The 20,888-nt window shown below is 35.8% G+C and overlaps 1 protein-coding gene across 2 annotated transcripts in view; it reads right to left on the bottom strand.

Annotated features, from left to right (window-relative positions):
- The window catches only part of LOC148941598 (DNA excision repair protein ERCC-5-like), a 263,737-nt gene that overhangs the window by 202,581 nt on the left and 40,268 nt on the right, over positions 1-20,888 (bottom strand). For both annotated transcript variants that reach the window (XM_089104023.1, XM_089104024.1), the window contains one exon: positions 18,649-18,841. In XM_089104023.1, coding sequence (XP_088960149.1) covers positions 18,649-18,841 — 193 coding nt within the window. The remainder of the gene's footprint in view (positions 1-18,648; positions 18,842-20,888) is intronic.

Below are 20,888 nucleotides of genomic sequence, written 5' to 3'. Positions count from 1 at the left end.
CCACCTTTGTTTATAATGATGATTATGAGCCTGTTTCCGCCGTCTTAATTGTTATTAATTGGGGTTTATACAATTTTCTATTAGCTGACGGAAACAAAATTACTAACTAACAAAAAAATTGTCACAGACGATTTGTGGAAACTCATTAATTGATGGAGAATGACTTCTTTTTTTTAATATTTACAGCATCATTTTTATATTTCAAAACAAGCCCAAATTGCGCTGCAAAACTGTTAATAAGTTTTAGTTTTCGAAATTTTCAAGTGCAACTTCATAGGAGGGGATAAAAAAGAGAGATTGGGCCGGAGGAGGAGCGTCCACAGCTATGTTGACCTCATGTGGCTTGGCTATAGTGAGTTAAGAGCAATAATAGGAGCAGTAGAAATTTGCTAATTAAAAATTTTACCCAGCCAAGACTCAAGAACCCCAAAAACTACTGGCAGTAACAGTTCTGTTAGCTTGCGGAAACATATTTACTGGGGTGGAAATAGGCATTAGGTTTTGCGGTAACAACCCTTAGAATTAATAGCACTGTCTAATCACCCACTTTAAAAACTGAAAACTTATAAGAGCAGAAATTCAAGTTTTTCCACCAGATAAAAATACCCTTTGTAATGTGGTGTATATAAAAAACGAATGTTTCATATTTGTCACCCAGATAAACGTGCGACCATCCGCTTCATCTATGCTTGCTCTATACCCTCATACTTTTTTTATCGAAAAGTGTTTTACTGCTTATGAAATAAATGCTGAAAGCTTTTTCAACTCTGCTATACATTCTTCGCCGCAAGCAGCTTTAGCAGTCTAAAGCTAGCATCTTCAGCTAGCAGTCAAATAGTTTATGGCAACGAGCTGCAACTAAAGAATGATAGGCGATGTGTTAACAGTAGCCAAAACTGTAAAAACGATTTTTTTGATAACGATATACATAGCAAAAGAGTCTTCTTTTTATGATGATTCAAAAGATGTAAAATTCATTCAATGTGAAATTACTCATAAAAAAATACGAGCAAGAGAAAATTTGAGTAGTTTAAGAGAAAGGGGAACCCCCCCCCCTCCTCACAAGGGGTGCAATTATGATGAAAACTAAAATATTATTACCAACACGTCAACAAACCTTAGCAGAGGCTTCAAGTTCCTATATACAAAACTAAAGTTTGCCTTTTTAAAAGAAATTTGACAACAATGCGTTTATTTGTTTGTTTTTAGTCTCTGTTTCTCGCAAAGGTGATCATACAGAAGTAGTGGTCAGAAAATATTAAAAAAGGCTTATTCTAAAGGAAATTAAAAGTTCGAGTGCCCTTTTCAAGTAGTGAAACAGATAGTGCTGCAGGAAAATGCTGATATCTGGAAATGCCCCAACAAACTTTTTGTCCCTTTTCAGTTTGAATATCAAAGTCTTAAGGCCGTGAAAGAAAAAAATGCCTAATTTGCCAAATTTAAATTGATTGGGAGCACAAGCCCTTACAAAAGGGTAAAAATCATTTTTTCGATTGTCTGGAAACTTATATCCTTAAGTCCTAGTTAATGCCAGTATTTTAAAAAGAGTTTTATCCATGTCACAAGAGGGCGTAGAGAGGACATCTCAAGCCCCCCTTCCCCTCTACACTTTTGTGCATAGACGGATAAAATATCTAAAGCCGAGCTGGCCAGCCATAACAAAACAAAGAAAATAAATGAATCTGAATCCATGAACCTGATTTCCGGTTCCGTGAGGGTAGCTGGCAATTGTATATGTGAGTAATTGCATATATATATATATATATATATATATATATATATATATATATATATATATATATATATATATATATATATATATATATATATATATATATATATATATATATATATATATATATATATATATATATATATATATATATATATATATATACAGTGGCGCCAATTCACGAAAATGTAGGGGGGGGCAAGGATTTTTTTTCGATTTTTTTTTTTAATTAAGATGCAAAAAAAAGAACAACATTTAGCAAACATAACTAAAACAGGTGGTAGCGGCGAGGTCGCTGCTTGGCAAAATCGTTGACTAATCTATCCAAATCCAGTTTCTTTACCTTCTCTTTTTCAACGGCCATTATCATGAGATCACTGAGTCTGTCGTTTCCCATCGTCGATCGCAGATAGTCTTTCACACGCCCTAATGCCGAGAAGAATCGTTCATTTCTGGTAGTGGTCACAGGCAAAGTAGCAACTAGTTTCATCAGTTTTAGCACTGCAGAATAGGCAACTGGGAGGTCGGATAAGATTTCGATAGCTCGAAGAAGATCCATTTTTGAAATATCACCTTTTGACAGATGCAGCTTCGCAAGAGAAATCTGGGATTCTATGGCATGGTCGTCAACACCTAGAATCTCTTGATAATGACACATAACTATTTCCACTTTTGAAATTTCGAGAAAATTGGAACTTGAGGGGTCGGAGGCAGATAAAGCGTCGAGCAGAGGCATATTCTGCATGAAACGTTGGTCCATTTCACTCGTGAAACGATCTATTACCTCAAAGTACAGAAGTTTACCGCAGTCTGATTTAACTGGCTGACTGATATTGCGTTTACCGGTTGTTGAGTTTGAAAGAAAGGCTTTGAGACGAATGGAAATGGCTTGACTTCTCTTGTTTCGAGCACTGGTTTTAGATTGTGGAGATTTCGATTCCTGGATATCGTTTAAAGCTAAGAATTCAGATATGTTTTTGCTTAAGTTGTTCCATTCGTTATCATTTCTCAGCTTTTTGAGTGTCTCATATGTCCCAGAAATCAGTGCAAGTGCCCTATAAATGAACAAACTTCCGGATTGCAGTTGCTCTGATAAACAATTTACAATGACTAATACTTTTTCCACTATGTATAAAGTTGAAACAAAAGAGGCAGAGTTGATTTTGTCCAGTAGTCCTTTTGCTTCACAGGCTGCCTCGCCGTTGAAACTATCAGAGACTGCGGCAAGCACAGCAACAATACAATCAAATATGACCTTCACATTCGAAATAGATCGGACTGCGTAAAACCAGCGAGTCTGGACGGTCCTCTCTAGCTCCAAGACTTTTTGCCCGCTAATACGCTGGGACTCCACAAATAGCTCGTGACGAGTATTGCTGCATGATATAAATGCGTAAAGTCTTTGCACCACAGAGAAAAATTCAGAAAGTTCGCTGATATTTTTTAGGCAGTCAGTCAAAACCAAGTTCAATCTGTGGGCGTGACAGTGTACATAAACTGCATGAGGCACCTTCTCCCTAAACTTTGCTTGAACTCCGTTAAATTCCCCACTCATGACGGATGCGCCATCATAACATTGGGCAATACACAGCATCGAATCTACACCAAGCTTTTCTATAGTTTCACAAATCGAGGTGGATAAGCTCTCGGCGTCTAATTTGTGCATGTGATAGCAGCCGATTGGTCGCTCCACTACTTTTTCATTTGATATGCACCTGAGTAGGATCGCTAATTGTTCTTTTCTAGAAACGTCTTTTGTCTCGTTGACAAGAATAGCAAAGTAATTAGCTGATTTTACTTCTGAAATAATATCTTGGCGCAAGGCATTTCCTATCAGTGTAACTGCCTCATTTTGGTACTGATGACTGCAATAGTGACCATATCGGCGCTGTAACTTGGCCTTCAGCTTTTCGTTACCTTTAGACATTTCCTCCATCAATTCAACCAAATTACCCCGGTTTGCAGATGTTTCTGATTCGTCATGACCCGTCAAAGCAAGACCCTGGCGGCCAAGAAAGCAAATAGCGCGAAAAATGTACTTCACATGATCTCTATTTTCCTGAACCTCTTGAGATCTGGACTGAATTAAGGCATTCGCTATAGATTTCGAAGTACCAGTACTCATTATCTTAAATTCCGTCCATGCTGACATACAATGTCTGTGTCTTTCAGAATCATCATGTTGCTTTAATAGAGCAGAACTGTCTTTCCACTTGCAAAATCCTGACTCAATGAAAGCCCTTTTTCCAGCAGTTTCTCCAGCCCTTAGAGTCCCCATAGAAAAATGGTAGCAAGCAAAACAAAACATGGATTTCAAGTTTTTTGAGTATTCATTCCATTCATAAGTCTTATAGTAATGTGCACTGAATTTCCTTCCGTTAGAAGTGGAAGCTGGATATCTCTCACAAATAGGTTGAGCTGGTTTATCGTGACGCGTCCTAGAGATATCTGAGATAGTTTCTTGACTGCCATTGGAACCCGCAAGGGGTTCAGTAATGCAGACCGAACTTTCATGCTGATCTGAGCCATTTATTGTTCCGCTTGTTTCCGAAACTCTGTCACAGGTGGGGGAATTTATCTCAACTAACCCGAGACTTTGGGCGCTGACACTATTGCCAGTTTCTTGCACTAAAGTTTCTTCATTTTTCTTCCGTATTTTCACCGAAAAAAATCCAAAGTTTGTTGTGGCTTTTTACTCATAGTTAAACGAGTAGTAGACAATGACTTCACTCAGACATGCAAGAGAAGAACTGAAGAAACAAATAGAAACTCACTTAGAAAATCACTCCCATACTCCACAGTGAAACTACCCTGCTTAGAAACCCCATAAACCAATCACTTACATTTCCTGTTCACAACAGTCCCATACACTCCACTGGGACTAGTCCTCCCATAAACTATTCAACAATGTCAAGAATCTGCTGACCAAAACCCTTGAAACCCTAGAACACATTTCCTTTCCCAGCTACTAAAAAAGGCAATATACAAAACTCATAGTTTACAACGAATTCTTCACAAGAACAATAACAAACGGGTACTGACCACATGAAGCTTAGTTTTGAATGAACCCTACTCGGAAATAAAATAGTGTAGACACGCTCGCTCTTAGACATTTCAAAACAAGATTATATAATTAGGGCACCAGTTTGTTGGTCGTATTTATTGGACCAGTTGCTGGTTTAATATAGCACATAGCTAAAATAGAAAATAGCTGTGAAATATAAATAAGAAGGTAATTTTCAAAGTGTGGGGGGGGGGCATGGCCCCCCTGCCCCCCCTAATTGGCGCCTCTGTATATATATATATATATATATATATATATATATATATATATATATATATATATATATATATATATATATATATATATAGTAGTGTGTGTGTATATATATATATATATATATATATATATATATATATATATATATATATATATATATATATATATATATACATATATATATATATATATATATATATATATATATATATATATATATATATATATATATATAATATATATATATATATATATATATATATATATATATATATATATATATATATATATATATATATATATATATGTATATATATATATATTTATATACACGCATAGTTAAAGAATTCTTATGTTTAAAGATTCACTTTGAGCCAACAAACACCCCTCCTCCCTTTCTATTTGTTAATGAATTCGCTCTTTACTCCCTCCCATACCTATGTCCGTTAATTTTTTTATGACCTTTTCGCTCCCTATTCGAAGACGCACTGCATTTACTGAACGACTAAGGATAAAATAATTTCAATACTGAGCCACGGATCTTACTGATCAATTGACCAATCTCATCTGATCAGATCACTGATCAATAACTGCTTGAATTATTTACTGATCAATTACTAATCAAATATACGAAGCAAGCTGGGGATAGAAACAAAATTCAGCAAAAGGAAAACTTTGATTTTCTACCTTGCGTTGTCAAAGATAGGAAAGATATCACTTTCCAACAGGAAGAATTGATGATAATCCCCATGAATTTTTAAGAAGGAAATTTTTTTAACTAATAACAGAAAATTTTCAATAAAACAAGAAGAAAAAAACGTGATTTTTTTTTACGGTTTCCAATAACGTAATTCTGATTCCAATTAAGTAACTATTAGTTTCTTTTACGTAGTCATTAGTCAAAATCAACAAAACCCTATGTTAAAGCTACAACTTTTTTCCATTATTGACTTTTGGCGATTTCTAAACTCTATAAGTAATTTATAAGAAATTCACCTTAATGGGTAAGAATAAAATAAGAAAAAATTCCGTTTTTTAAATAATATTGATCCGTCTAGACTGGTTTTTCCAAATTAAGAAATGACATTTGAATATGTTGCGGACGTAAATTCCAATGGATGGGGGGAATTTACAGAAAGAGGGAGGGGGGCGAGAACCGATTATTCCCTCCACTTCGCGATAAAAATACTATAAAGCTTGAATTTGAATTTCTGCATTCACGTAATACAATCGCCAACCAGTCCCTCAAGATGTATCCAGAAACCTCAAAGTGAGCAAATTATTTGACGAAACGTGACAAAATTTATAACATTGCGCTAAAGTAACCTAAATGGCTGAGTTTATTCAAGCATAAACCGTGTTTGACCTCCAGTTAGTAAATGCAAATAACTAACAAACTATTAAATAATTAATAAAATAAATTAAAAGAAGAAAAATAATTATATAATAGTAATTAAAATAATTAATAATAATTAAATAACAAATAGAAAACTAATAAAAAATAAATATTAATTAATTAATGCATTGAAAAATGTGTGTTAATAAATAATTTTTTTAATTTGGGCTGAAAATTTCGTGGGATACAGAGGGGGGGGGGAGCCTAATCAATATTTTGCCCCGGGCGCAAGAGAGGCCGGAACCACCACAGTATCAGACGCAATTCTATTTGTTTTAACAAAAAGCATACGCCACTCCGTCAAAATATACCCCAAAGACCTCAGCGTAAGACAATATTTGACAAAGCGTGATAAAATTTACAACATTGGGCTAAAGTAAACTAAATGGCTGTAGTTTACAAAGCAGCAATCCCTACACAGTCAGCAAAAAAAAATCCTTCCGACCCCCCCCCCCCCTCTTTAATTTTTTACTATTTTATCAATGAATGTAGCACAGGATATTACGTTTCTTATGTAACACAGATTTTTATGTATATGTATTGTAATGGGTGCCTTCCAGACTGTTTTACAGGAACATTTCGGGAAAGGTTGAATGTTCATTGTCACGGAACTCGAACAAGTGAAAATATTGTGGTTCCTCGCCTAGTTTCAAGCAGGATTGCTTTTTCAGTCATTTATAGAGGGACAAAGCTATGGAATAAGCTTATCCCAAGTAACAAGGAATTACCTACTAGTCATGACCTCCTTCTCTCACTGTAAAAGTCTAAAACCTACTGCGTCATTGGCGCTTTACCGAAAACCAATTTTATTACAAATATCTTCTTTTGTACTTAATATTGAATATAAACATTAAAATTATAGTGAAATTTTGAACTGATGAGCTTTCAGCAATTAATATCATTATACTTCAAATATTCAGTTTAATTTATTAGTTTTTTAGTTCTTTCTAAAGTTGTTCAAGACGAATATAGTTTCACTACAAACAAGAGTTTGGATACTGCCCCCTTCCTTAACTGTAAATAAAAACCAAAAGTTTACTGCGTCATTGGCCCCTCACTGAAAACGAATTATATTGCAAATATTTTCTTTTCCAGTTCTTACAGCATTGAGAATAAAAATCCCTTCCATTACAACCATTCCATTCCATCCCTTCCATAACAACCATATATGCCCCCAGGGCATAACTTACAACGCCTACCTTTGAACTATTCCTAACAAAATGTCTATCCCAAAATTATTATCTGATGCATTTAGCGCGTCAAGGGGGGGGGGGGGAGGGTAATTGCCCTCCAATCTCTTTTTACTCTTAATTAAATAAAAAAACAAGTTTTTTTTTAACTGAAAGTAAGGAACGACGTTAAAACTTAAACCGAACAGAAATTATTCCGTATATGAAAGGGGCTGTCCCCTCCACAACTCCTCGCACTTTACGCTAAAGTTTTTTATTGTTTAAAAAAAATAAGAGTTGTGAGAAATTCAAAATTTAGAGTAAATAGCAAGGCGTTTAGGAGGGGACAGCCCCATTCATATACGGAATAATTTCTGTTCGTTTTAAGTTTTAACGTCGTTCCTTACTTTCAGTTAAAAAAACTTGTTTTTTCTATTTAATTTTTTAAGTTTTTGAATTAATGCAGGTTTTGATTTCGGCTCACCGTACATGAATAATTCAAACAAAATTTGCATATTAATTTAACTTTTATGTGGTTAAATGGCTTTCTCGAAACTTGTTTAATTTTATTTACGAACGTTTTTATTAGTAATAAATATACGTAACTTACGAATTAACTTACCCAACGAACTTCTATATTCATATATTTTTGGGGCTCGTCCCCTAGTCAATACCTCGATCTCTAAGCTAAAGTTCGAATTTTGTTCCAATTCTTTAAAAATTACCCCTTAATCACAAAGGCCGTTACTTAGAATAAATAGCTCTTATGAAAGTACTAAAAAATCTTTGGCTTAAAAAGCGAGGTATTGACTAGGGGGTGAACCCAATCTTACACGTAATATTTTCTGTTCGTTTTAAGTTTTGATGTTGCTCCTTATTTTCAGTTGGAAAACTTGTTTTTTTTATATTTAATTTCTGATCTTTTTTTTAAATAATGCTGGGAAATCCAGCGCCCCCTTCATAGCAATGCTCCTTCCCCCATGAAAAATTCATGGTCTTTCATGGAAAGATCCTCCCACATAACCCCCGACCCACCCGCTCCCCTACTACTAGAAAAAATCCCCCCTGAAAACGTCAGTATACTTCCTAATAACCAATACTATATGTTAACATTGGGTAAAGTTCATAACTTTCAGCCCTCCCCCCGGGGACTTCGGGGAAATAAGTCATCCTAAAGGACATAGTTCTCATATTTTCAACCATGCTGAACAAAAGGGCTATCTCAAAATTTTAATCAGGTGACTTTGGGAAAAAAATGAGCATTAGAGGGAGCCTAGTTACCCTCCATTTTTTTGGTAATTTAAATAGGGCACTAAAGATTGTAGTTTGCATTCTAATGAGTTCCTCCACAATATTCTAGGGCCACTGGGTCAATATGGTCACCCTTGGGAAAAAAAAAAAAAATAAAATAAATAAATAAATAAACACGCATCCGTGACCTTTCTTCTGGCCAAAAATGCAAAATTCCACATTTTTGTAGATAGGAGCTTGAAACCTCTAAAGTAGGGTTCTCTGATACGCTGAATATGATGGTGTGATTTTTATTACGGTTCTATAACTTTTAGGGGGTCTTTCCCCCTTTTTCAAAAATCAGCCAAATTTTCTCAGGCGCGTTACTTTTGATGGGTAGGACTAAACTTGATGAAAGTTATATATTTGAATTCAGCATTGAAATTTGATTCTTTTGATGTATCTATTGGTGTCAAAAACCCGTTTTCTAGAGTTTCAGTTACCATTGAGCCGGGTCGCTCCTTACTTAAAGTTCGTTACCACGAACTGTTTGAAAAGTGAACGAGAACTTTCAATTTCCAACCAATTGAACCCTCTCCAAAGTTTATACAAGCACCCCTTCCATAATAACGATATATGCCTCCAGAGCATTATTTACAATGCCTATCTCCGGGCCATGGGGGTTGCGTCACAGGAGTTTTTTTTGTCTGACCATTTTTAATGAAATGGCTATTTTAGACATTTTATCGGATACGCTTGGGGAAAAAATAGTGTGGGGGGGGGGACGGGGCTATTTGCCCTCGGATATTTTTTGACTCTTAAAAAGTCAACTAGAACTTTCAATCTCCAATCAAATGAGCCCTCTCTGCATTTTATACGAGCATCCTTTTTCATAAGAACCATACACACCCCCAGGACAACACTTACAACGCCTACCCTGGGCCCTGGGGGGTTGTATTGACACCGGAGTTTTTTTTTATCTAATTTTTGAACAATTTTTTAAAAACTAGCTAGCTCAAAATTTGTAGCGGATGGGTTGGCGAAAAAAGGGCATGGGGGGGCTAGTTGCCCTTCAATCTCGTTTGACTCTTAAAAAGTGAACGAGAAATTTCAGTTTCCAATCAAATGTACCCTCTCCAAAGTTTATACAAGCATCCCTTCCATAAAAACGATATATGCCCCCAGAGCCCTACTTACAACGCCTGCCTCCGGGCCAGGGGGGGTTGCGTCTACACGGGAGTTTTTCTTGTCTGACCTTTGAATTATTTTTAATGAAATGGATATTTTAAAAACTTTATAGGATAGGCTTGGAGAAAAAGGGTGTGTGGGGGGGGGGGACGGGGCTAGTTGCCCTCGGATATCTTTTGACTCTTAAAAGTGAACTAGAACTTTCAATTTCCAATCAAATGAGCCCTCTTTGAATTTTCTATGAGCATCCCTTTCATAAGAACCATAGACGCCCCCAGGATAACACTTACAACGCCCACCCCCTGGCCCCTGGAGGGTTGTGTTGACACCGGAGTTATTGTTATCTAATTTTTGGACAATTTTTGAAAAACTGGCTAGCTCAAAATTTGTAGCGGATGGGTTTGGAGAAAAAAGGGCATGGGGGGCTAGTTGCCCTTAAATCTTTGATACTCTTAAACAGTGAACTAGAACTTTCAATTTCCACTCAAATGAACCCTCTATGAAGTTTTTACAAGCATCCCTTTCATAAGAACCAAACATGCCCTTAGTGCATAATTTATAGCGCCTTCCCCTGGGCCCTGGGGGTTGTATTGACATCGGAGTTTTTCTTATCCGACCTTGGAACTATTTTTTTTAACAAAATGTCTATCTCAAAATTTTTATCAGATGGGTTTGGAAAAAGAAGGCGTGGGGGGGGCTAGTTGCCCTCGGATCTCTTTTGACTATTAAAAAGTGAATTCGAACTTTCAATTTCCAATCAAATGAGCCCTCTCTGAAGTTTTTACGAGTATCCCTTATAAGAACCATATATGCCCCAAGGCATAACTTACACCGCCTGCCCCCGGGCCCTGGGGGGTTGTGTCGACAACTGAGTTTTTGTTATGACTTATGAACAATTACTTAATGGCTATCTCTAAATTTTTATCGGATGCATTCGGGAAAAATGGGCGGGGGGGGGGGGGGGGGGATAGTGACCCTCCAATCACTTTTGACTGTCGAAAACTGAACTAGAAATTTCAATTTCAAATCCAAAAGCCCTTTCTGAAGTTTTTATGAGCATTCCTTCCATAAGAACCATATATTCCCCCAGGGCATAACTTACAACGTCTTCCTTCGGGCCCTGGGGGCTGTGTCGACCCGGGAGTTTTGGTTCTATGGTCTTTGAACTATTTTTTTTAAAAATGGCTCTCTCAAAGTTCTTTTTAGATGAGTTTGAGAAAAAAAGGGCATGGAGAAGGGGGGCTAGGTGCCCTCCAATCTCTTCTGACTCTTAAAAAGTGAACTAGAAATTTCAATTTCCAATCAAATGAGCCCCCTCCGAAGTTGATACGAGCATCGCTTCCATAAGAACCATATATGCCCCCAGGGCATAACTTACAAAGCCTCCCCCCGAGCCCTGGGGGGCTGTGTCAACACCGGAGTTTTTGTTACATGATCTTTGAACTGTTTTTAACAAAATAGCTGTCTCAAAATTTTTACCGCATGTATTTGGGAAAAAAGGGCGTAGGGGCTGATTACCCTCCAATATCTTTTGACACTTAAAAATTAAACTAGAATTTTCTTTTTGTCCTGTTTTGTTCATTTTTTTTTAAAGAACGACTCATGAAACACAAGGGCCGTTTAATCAGAGTAGGAAGCTTTTTTAAAATTGCCATGAACTTTAGCGTAAAGAGCTACGTATGGAGGAAGGGGACAAGCCCTTCATATACAGAATAATGTCTGTTCGTTTCGAGTTTTAATGTTGCGCTTTACTTTCAGTTGAAAAAAAAATGGTTTATTTATTTGTTTATTTAGTTGTTTTATTTATTCTTTTATTATAAAAAAAGCTAGTTTTGTTAAATAAGAACGTCACAAAGATCTGTAACAATGGGGCACTGTATATGGCATAAAAAGCCAAAGTAAGGGCAACGCCCACTTTTTGTAATACAAGCATTTTGAATTATTCAGAAAAACTTTATTTGGGAAGTAAATTGAATTCAAGACTTTTAAACACGGTAAGACATATATATTATGAATCACAGATAAATGGGCTTTCAAATGAATTACTAGTCAAGCAGATATGGTTTAATCCTTCAAAAAGTATGTGACCCCTAAAAATCACCTCGGTTCTAAACTAATTGAGTTTGTGCTCCTAATTTTGTCGAGTGACAGCTCATTTGAAGTGTTTCATCTGTCTGATGATAGCACTCCCTGTTTTGAGTTGAATAGGAACCTTGTTCCAGTTCTTTGGCCTAAAATACAAATATTTTAATTTGTCAGAACCCAACATAGATTTATAATTTAAAATAAATACCAGATCTCGAATGAAACAGCTTGTTAAATCTGAGCCTATCAGAAAAAATCCTTGGTGGCAAAAATAACCGGGTACTTAGACATAGCAGGGGCTAAGGTGATAATCTTCTTTGAAAAACGCATTAGCAATAATAGTAATTTTTACCGACTAAAAGATATACACAAACTTTAACAAAAATATTTTAAAAGAATGGATAACCTTCATTCACAAAAGGGGGAAGGGGGTAGTCTGCATGTTTTTTTTCTGATAAATCACTTTTATATTGCTAAACATTGACCTTGTTTTCCATCAAATGAGCCCTCTCTGAAGTTTATACGAGCATTCCTTCCATAAGATCCATATATACTACCAGGGCATAACTTATAACCCTTGCTCTGAAGACCTTGGGAGGAGGGAGGGGAGTGTCATGCTCAAAGATGTAATTTCCAGAACTTTCAATTACGTTGAACAAAAAGGCTGTATCAAAATTTTGTTTGAACGAGTTGCAGGAAATGGTAAGTGTGCAAGAGATAGTAATTACCCTCTACTCACTTTTTAGCATTAATAAGTGCAACAGCTCTTTCAATCTCGTAGCAGACGAGTCTTTTTTCAAGCTTCTACAGCACTACTTACTATAAAAACCACACATGCCGCATGGAGATGGCTTACGAACAGTTTCCTGAGGGCTGTCATCCTTAAAGACCTAATTTCCAGAATTTTCAGCCACGTTGAACAAAGTGGATATCTCAAAATTTTGATTGGATGTGTTTGGGGAAATGGTGGGCGTGAGAGGGGGGTTAGTTGCCCTCCAATCACTTTCGACTATTAAAAAGGGGACTAGCCTCTTGAATTTCCAATGGAATGAGCCCTTTTTGAAATTTCTATGACAAAGCTTTCTATAAAAAGCTTACATTCCCCCAGGGCATAACTTATAACCCTTGCCCAGAGGGTTGTGTGGGAGTGTCCTTCTCAAAAAAATAATTTATATCTTGAAATCAACTACGTAGAACAAAATGGCTATCTCAAAATTTTGATTGGATGTGTTTGGAGAAATGGTAGGCGTAGAAGGGGTGTTCGTTGCCTTCCAATCACTTTTGACCCTTAAAAAGGGCACTAGAACTCTCCATTTCCAATCGAATGAGCCCTCTTTAAAGTTTTTTCGACCACCCCTTCCATATGAAGTGCCTCTGGGAAAAAACAATAATAAATAAATAAATAATAAAACATTGGAGCCGTATGGCCTTTACTATAGGCAACGCTATAGCGTTCAGTGAGGTAACATCAAAATTGAATTGGATATTATTCCTGTCTGGATTTATTTTGGTGAGGTCATAATTTATTCCAAATTAGTTGATGACCTGAGTTAAGAGGATTAACTTTAAGAGGATTATAAAATGGAATCTACTGTGTTTTTAGTTTGACCTATATTTCGATATTTATTAACTCAGTATTTTTTCCTGAACTAATTTTGAGACTTTTTAATTTGTGGTGAGTGCGATAGCCATGAAAAGCTCCGACGAAATGCCTGAACTTGTATATTCTCCTGTTCTGAATTTTATTCAAAGCAGTTTTCTAAGCGGAATTGAGGAGGATATTATTAAAAGACATGGTATGGAGTTTTTTGACGTGAATATAGTCAAAGAAGCTAAAAGTTTACTGTGGCAAATAAGTGCACCTGAATTGGATTGCCCAGTACGTAAGGGGAACAATGCACTTTCTAATCATTTTAGTGACATTATTTCTCTGTTAAGATCTTTTGACAGTAGTGACACTTTTGCACCTACGTTTGTGATAAAGCGACCTACAGAGGTGCCATGTCTCCCTGCAAATGCTTATACTTCTTTACTCTCTAAATTTAATGAGCTACAACAAGTGGTTGTTGAAATGTCAGGGAAATTTGACAATTATCAGTTGAATTTTCCTCAACTTCCGAAACCTACCCCAGCAATTGACACTCATACGACAGTTATTGTTTCTTAAAGTGCCTTCAGATCTGTCTGATCCGATTAAACGCAAATCTGTTCTCGATCAAATAGCTGGGCATGAATTAGTTTGTAGTGTGAAACCTGTTAAAGACAGATGGTATGTCAATATTGATAAATTTGCAACTGAAGATTTTTGTACATCCGTTCAGAACTTTATTACCGGAGCAACAGTTAAAGCACGATTCAAGCGCTTTTTTGGGATTCTCAGAGGTTTTCCAGTTGATGTTGACCTTTCAGTTATTAAAAGACTGCAAGGTATAATAAGTGCAAATCGACTGGGCCAGACTATGTCAGTCAAGCTGGAATTTGAAGACTCCTTCACTCAGTCTGCTTATTTCAAAGAAGGAATTAAAGTGGAATATGAATTCTTTCGAATTCACGTATTTAAAATAATACCTAAATGCTGCTTCAAATGCCGAACATGCGAGCACGTTCAAAGTGCTTTTACCAGCAATGTCCTAAGATGTGCAAGATGTACTGGCCCTCATCTTCCTACTAAGTATAGTCCTTGTAGTGCTGCTCCCAAGTGTGCTAGCTGTGGTAAAAATAATTCTTCTTAGAGCTTGTCCTGCTCTATATCTAAGGACCTAATGTCGTGCTCCCGCTTTTTGCATTGACTTTGGAGTTTTCAATAATATCGTTTAACACTAATGGTACAAAGGATAAGGATTTCGTTATCGATGAGCTCTACTATGATTTTGATTTGGTTTGTTTACAGGAGCATCTTCTTACAGACTCTAGCATTAACGTTTTGCGTCGTAGCCTTCATCATGATGTGTTTTTTACAACTGCCAGAGCGACAAGAGGCCGACCATCCGGCGGGCTAGCTTGTGTTTTTAAGCACAATCCTAATTTGGTTTCGCCTGTGATGTTCGACTCAGATAAGTTATTTTTCACTGTTTGTATTGGCACTGTAGTTTTCCTTAATTATTATCTGCCTCACGATGACCGTTCCTCTAGATTGATGGCCAGATTTTCTAAAGCCTGTAACACGTTGAAGTTTCTAGTGGATAATATTATTTCAATTTCTCTAGATTATATGATCATTGGTGACCTCAATACGGATATAAATAACTCATCAGTGAGATGTGATTTGTTGTTGGATTGCCTTCCATCTTATAATATTATACCCAAAACTCATCCGTATTCTTATATTCACCATTCAGGCAGTAAGAGCAATATTGATCACATTATTTGCTCACTTAGTATTATTACATCAATAGTGTTTGTACATGCTGAAGAACAACTTAGACCATCTCCCTATCTCACTTACTCTTACGCTGAATTTAAACTCTGTTAGTTTTTGCAAAGTACCCCAGTCTTCAAAATGGTTTGAAAAAAGTAATTGGAAGAAAGCTGATTTTACTCTTTATGTGTTTACACTAACAAGCCTGCTGTCTGCAATACGAGTTCCCTATCATCTGCTTCAGAGCTCTATACACGGGAATTGCAAAAAGGACCTGGATTGCTATTATAATCAAATAATTAAATGTTTAAAAGATGCCAAGGTAGTTGTATGGCTACTGAAACATGCTAGATATGTTATAAAATAAACTATGTGTTCTTTATATAAGAGTTTTAAAACTTTGAAAAATAAATAAAAGTTTTTATTAAAAGTGAGGAATGAATTTGATAGGCTACATGGTGGCCTTGTTTCTGACCTTTGGCGTATGATCCGCAATGAATATAAAAAATACCTTGTCTATGCGTTATCGTGGTATGGATTTTCCAGTGTCAAAGAGAGAATGGCGAAAAGTTATTAATTCTGAGTCGATTAGAAGTGATGTACCAAATAGTGATTGTCTTCCTGCATCTGCTTGGCATGACCATTACTCGTCTATTTTTTCTAATGTTAATTACCGTGTGCATTCTTTGTATTCTCATTATCTTTATGCTATTTTTATTACCCCTCTATCTCAGCGTCTCTGTGTTCCTATTTCTCTTTCATCCGTAATTGAAGCAATTAAGAAACTTAAATCAGATAATGTTGATAATGATGGTATATCTAGATTTCACCTTTTATTAGATTGCTCCCCCTTATTAACCATATACACCTACTTCTCCAGATGTGTATTTGTACTTCTAGTGTACCGGAGAGTTTTTTGTGTGGTACTGTCTCTTCAATTTTAAAGAAGGGGAATTCTCCTCTTATTTGCTCTTCTTGCCGACCTATTACTGTCTCTTGCACTTTTAGTAAAGTTCTTGAGCATGTTTTAATACCTTTTGTGACTAATAATATGCTTGAGAGAGATAACCAGTTTGGATTTAAGCCCGGAGTAGGTTGTCAACACGCACATCGTGTATTATCATCTTTGCTCCTTGAAAATTCTTCTAAGGGAAGGAGTATATTTCTTTGTACTTTAGATCTATCAAAAGCTTTTGATAGTTCAATGTCCCCCCAACGTTCCCTGAAAATTTCATATCAATACCCTTAACTAAGATATTATGCATACTCCTTTTTGACCACAGTATATAAATTATAGGCAGTATGGTCTTTCTCTATCTCACCTATTATAAAAACCCGGGCCGAGGTGCGAGTGCTCCAGAGAACGTAGAAAAATAAGCGACATTAGATCTTTTCACGTGTAGACAAGTCAGATTTCTCTTGATTGCGAAACTTGGCTTCAACGTTGGAACACTACATTTTGAAGAAACTAATTTTAAATTAATTTATTCCAATACAAATATGAAAATCGGTAATTAGTAGTGCAATGTTATTGCACTTAGATATTTTTAGGAATTAAAAGATAATTTATGATTTATTTCACAATTATGAAAAAATTTAATGGCAATTTCATATTGTAAATTTCGCAAATATTGTAAATATTGTAAATTGCGCATAGTCAGCTTTTTTCTGCTCTTCGTGGTTACGGTGTCAATCTATCGGTTATTTTGCTTCTTCGGTACTGGTACTCTAATTCTTTTCTTCGGCTGAAATCTGTGCCTGCATCTAATATTAAATTGAAAAGAGGTTTAAGGCAAGGTGGAGTTTTATCTCCGACCCTTTTTAATTTGTGTATTTCAGGAGTTCTGGCAAAGATTTCGGCTACCTATCTCTCCTGTTATTCTGATGTTTCCTACCTGGCTTACACTGATGATCTGCTTCTTATAAGCCGTACTAAAACTGGTGTATCTAACATGGTTTCTCGTGTTTCCACTTTTTTTTCAAACATAGGCATTTCTCTTAATATAGATAAATGCAAATTTCTTTCTTTTAATAATATTTCTAGTACTTCCCTTCACTGTAGTGGCTTTACTATCCCTCTCGTAGACTCTCTTTGATGGCTCGGTATTTCTATTACTAATAGTCTTCCGAGCTTGCGCCGGCGCACAGTCTCCGATATTAGTAAGAAAATTCAATTAGGGTATGCTAAGATTGTTGCCGATTGAGGTAAATATAACAAACTTGCCTTGGCCCAGTTTTACTCAACTTTTTGTGACCATTCAATTCTTTTTGCTTCTGGAATTTTTCCCCTTCTGAAGAAAACTGAGTTAAAAAAAATCTGGATTAATTATTTAAAACTTTGTAGATTTTTGTTGTTTCTTCCGCCTTGGACAAAAAACCGGGTAATTATTAATAAATTTCTTGTTCCTAATATTAATGAAAAACTGGAAGCACTACACAGAAAACTTTCAAATACTGCTTGTATCCGTTTTTCTCCACATCATCACCTTATCAGGGTTTTTCAGTTACAAGTTATTTTTATTTTATTTTTTTATTTTATTGTCTCTGTTTGGTAATCCTACAATTTATATTTGTAAAGAGTTATTAAAAATACATTGTTGATAATTTTAATGAATGATTATTATATTATTCATGTTGTCAGTTTTTTTTTTTTTTTTGGTCTTTTTTTTTTTTTCCTCCTTTAACGTTATTTTTTTTTCTATCGTTTCTTTTAAATTATTATGTGTTAAACTGTAATTTGGTAATTTTTCATTTATATATTGTCTTGTGTCGCATTTTTTGTGTTTTTCCTCGTGATACTCCACGTATTGTACCTCTGTATAGTGTGGGTTAAAAATAAATAATAATAATAATACCTTACTAGGCCTTGCTATGTATACCTTGCTTGTTGATTGTAGTGTTATTATTGTATTGTTATATGAAAAATAAATCTATCTATATCTTCGAAACCGATCAAGATTGATTTTACTTGTTAACTTGTTTTTTTTTTTTTTTTTTTTTTTTTTTTTTTTTAGAAGCCCGCCCTCGCAAGCGACGTTTTTGGTGTGTTACTGATTGATTTTGTCTGGTGTTTTTTTTTGTCTTTTTTTTATTATTATAATAAATTACTAGTACTACTATGGGATAAAATCCTAAATATTTCTATTTTTTTTACCCTGGTTCAGTTCGAAATAAATATAACATGAAATGAAAACACTATTAAAGGCTTACTTTTCATGAATACGTATTCTCGAGTAGCATCAGAGGCAATTCTATTTGTTTCGACAAAAAAACCTTCTGCTTCTTCATCAAATCGAAGTCGATTCGCTTCTTTGGCTTCTGTTCCAATTTGTTCAAGACGCTCTTGAACCTTCCGTCTTCTAAGCAGCCTTTCCATTTGAAAAGACGAAAAATCAGGAGACTCCTAAGAGGAAAAAAGGAAAATCAATTATAAAATTTAAAATGAAAAAAAAATAAAAAGAAAAAACATTGAGGGAAAGAAAAAACATTATAGAATAAAAATTGGAAGACAAAGAAAAATACATTAAAAATCTTGCTGTTCAGGAATTTGCAAGCCTCTCGGACTCTGTGGAACCGTATGCACCAGTTTCAGAGCTAAGGAGCAAAAGTAAAAAGCTGCTTTTCGCTTTTTCAGGGGCTTTGCCAATCCCCCGAAAAGCTGCTTGGGTGCTAAAGTCCCACCGAGAAGGCTCGAACCCCGAGCATTTTCAACCCCAGAAGATTAGTACATCACTGCAGAGTTCCTGATGAAAGGAGTCTAGGTATAACATGGATCCATACCCGGCACATCCACAGAGCCGGCATCTATTTACTTGTAATAGTCGGATTACTTATAATATCAGATATGATAACATTGATACTTAAAATGCTGAAAATCACCCCCTGCAGAAAAATAAAAAAAACGTACTGTAGCGCTATGTATATTTTTTTAAATAACACTGTTTCGGGCTTTATTGCAACTTACGACTCTGAATTCCAAAAAAATTGTATTTTTTTTATTTAAAAAAAAAGAAAAAAAAAGTGGATAAAATTCGAAACTCGGATAAATTTCCCAGAATGTAAAGAAAAAAAAGGTTGAGGTTGATTTATATTACAGGAACGCTTCATTTTTGCACATATTCACACAAACAAAAGTACATGAAGAACATTAGATGACTCTTAAGATTAAGATATTTATTTCCAAAAATATAGAAGCCCCCAAAGGCCAAATTCCAATTGCAAGTGTCAAAAATAGATAAAAAAAATTCAAAATAAGTTTAATCAATACACATAACACTTGTTAAATTCATCCATAAACCAATGTTTGAAACCGTTATTTTGACAGATTCATCAAAAACTAAAATATAGAGCCGTCCTAGCCGAGCGGTTAGCAGGCAAGACATGAACACATTTCTCCGTGAGTACAGGGATCCAAGTGTCGGTGTCACTCGTTATTTTGGTTTGGAGCAGGGGTCAGTCAGCTCAGCCAGAGTCTAACCAGCTCTAAATGGGTACCTCGAGAGATTTGGGGAAGGTATTCAGGAATAATGTACGAAAACACAAGATGACTCCCCCCCCCCACACATTCTACTTCCTGGCTCAAGGGCCACGAGACAGAGATCAGCACCGCCGGTAGGGACTGTAAAGTTCAGTACCGTATTCTTTACCTTTATATATTTTTCCATGTCATCATTAAATAAAACAGAAACAAAATATTGAGCAAAATAATCAGAAACCAATAAACCATACATAGAATATTTTTTCTCAACACCAAGGCCGTATCCAGGGGGGGGGGTGGTTACCCGGTTTGACCCCCCCCCCCCGAAGTTTTTGACCTAGTCGAAAATTAGTCTAAAAAATACCTGTAAAGACAAAACCTTCCCAGAAAAACGGAAAAAAATGGGGAAAAAAAATCCCCCGAACAAAAATCCTGGATTCACTCTTGCTGAATACTTTCCATATTAGACAATTTACAAGAGGCATTTCTAATGATACAGATATACTAACTTTGGGAAAACGAAGGAACAGGGGCGAACCCAGGGGGGCTAACGGGGATAGGTCCCTCCCTTCCCGACTTTCGCAAAATTTGTCCTGTAGGGTTGACATTCTTATTTATCTTGACTAACACGAAGGGACAATGTACGCCGTAAATCTTTTTGTGACGAGGGTAAAAAAAAGAACGATTTATTTATTCTACAAAATGAAATTTAAAACTAAACTGTCTTAAAAGCTAACCAAATTTATTATGAGTTTTAATCCACTTGATATAGAGTAATGTATGCACTATAAGTATGTAATGTGTGACGATCTCACACGAGAATTTTGTTTTATGAAAATGTAATGCCAGGCTGCCACCAAGTAAGCCACGTGTTGTTATAACCACGGACTTCTAAGATCATTGAATTTCATTTAAGTCAGTGTGTGATTCTTCAGTATTTATATAGAAGTCTACGTCCCTGTTTGTCAATTAG

The sequence above is a fragment of the Artemia sp. Qi Xiang Cuo genome, chromosome 18, assembly GCF_049724085.1.
Source record: "Artemia sp. Qi Xiang Cuo chromosome 18, ASM4972408v1, whole genome shotgun sequence".
In the NCBI taxonomy this organism is placed as follows: domain Eukaryota; kingdom Metazoa; phylum Arthropoda; class Branchiopoda; order Anostraca; family Artemiidae; genus Artemia; species Artemia sp. Qi Xiang Cuo.
The sequence above is the reverse complement of the archived record's forward strand: the minus strand, read 5'-3'. Positions and strand labels throughout refer to the sequence as shown.